Source organism: Manacus vitellinus, unplaced genomic scaffold (assembly GCF_001715985.3).
Source record: "Manacus vitellinus isolate BGI_N305 unplaced genomic scaffold, ASM171598v3 scaffold_48_pilon, whole genome shotgun sequence".
Classification (NCBI taxonomy): domain Eukaryota; kingdom Metazoa; phylum Chordata; class Aves; order Passeriformes; family Pipridae; genus Manacus; species Manacus vitellinus.
This window is the reverse complement of record NW_021940593.1, coordinates 20,431-26,533: the sequence shown is the minus strand read 5'-3', so window position 1 is coordinate 26,533 and position 6,103 is coordinate 20,431. Positions and strand designations below refer to the sequence as shown.

At 41.2% G+C, this 6,103-nt stretch overlaps 1 protein-coding gene across 1 annotated transcript in view; it reads right to left on the bottom strand.

Moving 5' to 3' along the window:
• The window catches only part of ZNF365 (zinc finger protein 365), a 24,551-nt gene extending 20,365 nt beyond the window's left edge, over positions 1 to 4,186 (bottom strand). The window contains exon 1 of the mRNA XM_018079958.2: positions 4,167 to 4,186. Within this exon, the coding sequence (XP_017935447.2) occupies positions 4,167 to 4,186 (20 nt within the window). The remainder of the gene's footprint in view (positions 1 to 4,166) is intronic.
• Positions 4,187 to 6,103: the final 1,917 nt, after the last annotated feature.

Sequence of the window (6,103 nt, the reverse complement as noted above, 5' to 3'; positions counted from 1 at the left end):
GGGAGGGGGAAAGAGGACAAGAATCCTAAAACCTCTCCTCTCTGGCTTTCAGTTTCCCTGCCGTGTAGGATGGGGGAAGAAAGGCACTGCAACCGGAAAGCCCTTATATCACTCAGTTTCCTTATCGGTAGCTAGCTTCTAACAAGCCCTTGGGGGGGGGGAGGGGCAAACCCAAAACCTCTGGGGAAAGAGAAAAAAAGGCTACCTTCTTCAAAGAAAGTTTAGAAATCAAGTAAAGCTCCTACAAGCTGCCTTTATACTGTCACCCTCTAAGATACTCCTATGAACAAAAGTCAAAGATGAAATTGTAAATTTATAAAGTTATTAACCGTAAAAGTCTAAGTTTGTCTCACAAACCAGAACCCTGAATGTGTGCTTGAACAGGCAAGCTGCTTTCAGCAAAAAGGAAAAGAACTGTTACCAGATTCCTGCGATATCTGCAAATGAGAAATGAAATCGACTTCAAAAACCACACGGAACGTGAACTCGGACAAGCAGCAACAGACTAGAAACTGTGAAGTAAAAATCACCAAATACCTTGCCTTTTGTGTTTGCAGCAGAACCTCTTAGTGTAACACATAATATTAAGTTTTGTTTTGTTGTTAAGATAATGTTTGCCTGTGTTTCCTAATTGTTTCCGCAAAAGAAAAGATTCCCTAATAATTCATATTAAGGTTCATGCAGGATTTCATGCGAATAATCGAATCAGGTTATACCAAAAAAGCTCACAGCATCTGCTTTTAATAAGTTGCCACTTTAAACACATATTTGCCTCATTGCTTTTACCTTAACACACACCATACATCACTGACAAACTGCAGAGATACAAAAGGACTAGAAAGTTGCAAACAAGACCACATCACTGTGACAGCTATAAAAAGCACTGTGTTTACATACAGATTGGATTTAAAGAGTTTTCTAGGTTTATGCAATAAAAACAGGTCCAACAAAGCAAAGATTTTACAGGTTGAAGTGAATAGCAAGACTTTCATATGATTCTTAAAACTGACTATAAAGATATGCAGGCACCTTTAAACAGCTATGACTCCGTCATATGCCTTTATAATGCCAAGCTTTGTGGCTCAAATTATTCTGACATGTATAATCATACTTTCCATTTCAGGTATAGAAAAAGCTACACATTGCCCTGAAAAAAGAGTCTTCTTGCTAAAATGAATTTGCACTTGTGGTGTTAAAAGTAAGGCTGTAGAATTTTGTTCTTAGCTCATTCTAAGGCAATACATCAAAGCATAGATAAGCATGTTTAGTTACCTTGATAAGCTTGTCAAATAAAGCATTTAGTTTTGGACCCTCACACTGGATCATGCAATTATTCAAACCGTCTTAATAACCCTTGTAACTATCCAAACATACAAGGAGTAAATGCAGTATAGTAGTGTGCATCGGACACTGGTGTCCACCTCAGATTGGTGTGAAGCAGCCACGTTACTGTATCAGTTTCATGCATTTAGCTGTGCTGGGTTTATATAAATATATATTTAGAAGCCAGAAAGCTTTGTGGATTTTTTGTTTGTCTGTTTCTTTGCTTGGTTTGGTTTTTTATTATTATTTCTTTTAAATATGACCCTAATTTAGTCTCAGTATTAGGGAGGGGAGCAGTAATAATGGGATTTCCATTTGGAGTATGAGGAATGGATGTCATAGACTTACAGAATAGTTTGGTTTGACCCTTAAATGCCATCTAGTCCAGCTTCCCTGCAGTGAGCAGGGACATCTTCAACTAGATCAGGTTGCTCAGAGTCCTGTCCAACCTGACCTTGAATGTTTCCAGGGATGGGGCATCCTGCACCTCTCTGGGAACCTGGGCCAGTGTCTCACCACCCTCACTGTACAAAATTTCTTCATTATCTACTAAATCTAAAGTCTAAGTCTTCTCTAGGTCTAAATCCACGTGATTGATGTTAGAGTACACAGCCAATATGTTCTCTCAATAGGGAAATATGCTTCTAAACTTTTTTTATGCCACAGATGTGTTTCTATTTTTATAAATTTTTGGAAACATGGGCAAGGCTGGTTGTAGAGTAGCAGCCTTTTTGAGGTAATAGTGAAATATTGCACTTCCAAAATCTAGTGCTTGAGGCCATAGTGGTAATATGCTGCAGATTCTTTTTATTACTGTGGGAGAAAGCACTGCAGTAAAGTTTAATTCTGTACTAATATGTCTGTTCCTTGAGTGCAATATACAGGCAGAGTCCTAAACACTGAGAAAATCTGAGCACATTGATAGATGCCTTTGATGTAATTAAGACATTCACAGTAAATTATTCACCAGATGGCACATCAAAGGAAGTTACTCAAATTGCATTTCAGAGCTTCAGCTAATCTCTAAAGTGTGTGGGCTACCATCCAGGCTGCAACATTTTGCATGAGTTAGTTGTCCTGTATCACCTTGTCTAAATGTGGTGATTTTCCCTTCTTTTGTCCTCAAGCAGTACCAGAAACCAGAAGGGAGGTCATGAGGGAATACTTTTAAATTGTTTGTTTCCAGATTCAGGGCTTCTGACTATTTCTTTGTAGGAGGCCAACGCTGGCAGGATGTGACCCTGCTCTGATTCCCGTTTTCTTGGTTGTTGTCCTCTATTGTCCATTATCTTTCTCTGTTGTGCCCATAGCCTTCCTACCTTCTCCCCACATCAGGGGAAGGTGTTTGGGGCTGAGGCTCCAAGGTGCAGATGGATGCTGTACAAGTGAGGTGAACTTAGTATGATGGGATTTGCCTGAGGCTCCATCCACATTTAGAAGAGCTGACACCCTCCTACCCTCTCCAGCCAATGGTAACAAGAGACATCATGGTCTTAGGAACAGAAAATGTTGATGACTTTGAAGGAGCCCATTGATCTGCAGCCTCAGCTACATGGGTTTGGATGGTTAGGTCTGAAATCCATCAACCATTTAGTCACAGCAATTCTTCTTTCAAGGTTTCTCAGGGTTTACTGCACTCTAAATATTTGTTTTACTGGATTGGGATCCAGCTCCTCATCTCTTCAGTTACCTACTCCTGATGCTCCCATTTGGATGCCCAGTTCAGCTCTTCTCTCAGCATTTGGATAGGAACAGCCCTCCTTTTATATACCAGTAAGTGTGCATTGTACAGTGGAGGACGTACATCAACCATTATATGTCTGACCTTCATCCCCTGTGATTGGAATCTGGAGTGGGTAGAATCTAACACCATCACTAACACAAAGCCTGGATTGACACAGCCATAATGCATGACTCATTCGTGAAAGTTTGCCAAGTGCTGGGGAGGCATTATCCAGCTTATTTGTATGCATCTCATCTCTTTAAACACTTTGCAGTATGATTTCCAGAAAGATAAAAGTTACTTAAATAAAACCAGCATGTACCAACCTGCTGGTGCTGTAAGGAAGGTGGAATATTCATAATATTCAGCCTTTATTCAGGTAGTGATCTGTATCTGTTGTACAGGTCCCATCTGACCTCTTCCTATTTTGAGGGTTCCTACAAGCTTAAAAATCCCACTTCAAAAGTGAAGTAAATTTTGTTTGGCTGATAATTCCACTTTACTGAAGGTGGATAGAAAAGGGACTGTTTTAAAACCAGTTTGCATTTCAAGAGTTACTGTAGTTGTTTATCTTCTGATTTTTTTTTCTCATGCTAAACAAGGAAGATAGGTGAGTCAGTTTTGTTTTCACTTGCAGCCACTTTCCCCTTCAGGCTTGCAATGCTGACGTGTTCAAGGGGGCCATTTTTATGTGGTGTAGAACTGGATTTACTATGATCAGTTTGGCTGCATCCGGCAGCCTCCGACTTCCTTGTTTGTGTAGTGGTTTGCTTTTGAAAAAGGGGTGTCAGAAATTTTTGTCTCTCCCCTTCATGCCCACGCTCCCCACCCAGGGAGCTGGTTTTTAGGAGATGTAGGGAGTTACTGTTGGGGAAGTTTTACTAAACTATATATGGGCATATAAAGACACACAGCTGCACATCCCTTATCAGTGCATGCAGAGGGGGTTGGGAGTTTGGCTCTGGCAAGTAGCACAGTCTCCCCATTCTGTAAAAGCTGGGCCTGAAATAGGTGTGTCTGTTCAGCTCAGCTTATTTGTATGCTGGGAAGTGCCGTGTTTTTCCTGGTGTTTGAGCATGAACCACAAATGCACATGACGACTTCAACAGCTGAAACCTACCTGCATTTAATATTTACCATCTCTCGATTTACTGGGAGGAAGTAACAAGTGAGTAGGGAAATCTAAGGAATGACCTTAGAAACTTGTAAAAAGTGTTTTAGTGACTTTTATGGTAGTTGTGCCTTAGACTGGGACTCATGTTAACTTTGCATGCAGATATATTCAGGAATTATCAAACATACAACAATGTTTATTTTGCTGCCACAGGCACTCATACCCACCAAGCAGGAAGGAGACTTTTGGTGGTGCATTTTAGCACACTGATTGAGCAGCACTCTGCTGGCAGAGAGAGTGAAGGGGAAGGAGGAGAACATGAATGTATGTATTGAGTTTATGTGACCGTTGGGTGCTGCTTAGTTGATTTCTAGTTAATTAATCTCTTCTGCTTTAATTTGCACCGTTTAGGCTATACCTGGTGAGAGTTGTTGGATGTGAGATAGCTGTGGACATATATTTTCCAAAAGACAGGAGGAGGTGGAAAGGAGTGTCAGCAATAGATACGGCCTAAATTTCAGCCATTTTGATTTTTCTTCAAAAAAAGTTACTCCACTTAGTTAGAAGAATAAACAAAATAAAACTAATGCCTCTTGAGAGGAAAAGTTGGGGGAAACTTGTCTTCCACCGAGTTACTCTTTACTGGGCTTATTTTGTAAGGGAAGAAGAACATATCAGGTTTCCAGTGCCTCTACTTCTGAGAATGAAAGTCTAGGCTCTAAGTTGTAATATGCACAAGAATAAACTGGAGCCTTTTAACGAAGCTGTCTTGCTGCTGCTCCCCACACTATTGGCCACAGTGTAGCAGCAGCTCTGGCAACAGCAATGGGACCTTGAGTTCTGGTACTCTGGGACAAGGGGCAGCAGCTGAGGAAGGTCAGGACATCCCTGGTGGCAGCAAGGGACAAACCTAGCATGGCTCTCCAAAAAGAATGCCATATGTTGTTGGAACAAACTGGCCTGGTGTAAGGCAGCTCTGTGCAGCTGATGAGTTCCTGCCCAGGTACTCCTTGTGGGATTAGCTACCAGGTTGCTGTTCCCAGAGCTCTTCTGAAACAAGACAGAATCTGCAGCAAAAAGGGGGAAATTTGTTTTTGAAAGAAGCTGCCCCACTCCAAAAAAGATACTGAAAGATGGAAAAAAAAAAAAGTCAAGATGTCTTTAAAGAAAGATTCCTCCATTTGGATCTCTCCAAAAGCAAAGCCTTTCCCTCACTGGGACTTGTTAAAATACAGACATTTTCTCCACAGAAAAGAAAAGCACAAAGCCTCCCATCAAAACAGAATTTCAAGCAATTTAATTTGGAGAGCATTCTTTCTGCAATGGGCACTGGATGGTAAGGAACACCACGTTTAAAAGTTCATACCACATGCCTTCCATGTTTGAGGAGCTGTGTGTGAAATAAATCATGCAGATTTCCCAACTGAAAAAAGTGCCCACAAGACCATAAAAAGCCTGACAATTGCCATCTGTATCTAATTAGCTTATTTGGTGCCTAATCCTATGCACTGGGGTTTGAAAAGTTTTTAATTTACATAAGCAGAGACATAAAAAGAACAGTGTTAAGTTGTGGTGGCAAATTCAGTCCTCTGCCATATTCCAGCCTGTGGGAGGGTAGTTCCAGCCTTGTGGGAAGCAGTGGGGCTGGGCTTCCCCTGCCCCTGTTCTGCCACATCCTTGACATCTGTGCCAGGACTCCAAGAGTTCAAAGGTCACTGAGAGGCCAAAAGGTCACAGAGGTCAAATGACACAAAAAAATCAAAGGTCATCTAAAGGTCAAAGGTCACAAAAGGTAAATGTGGTCCAGAGGTCACAGGTCAAAGACTTTTGGGGGGGATGCACTTTCTGATATGGCTGATATTAAAGCCTCAGTAACAGAGAGAAGAATCCACAGCTCATCCCACTTCAGTTTTAGTTTCTTTGAAAATGCTGCTTGTTCCTAT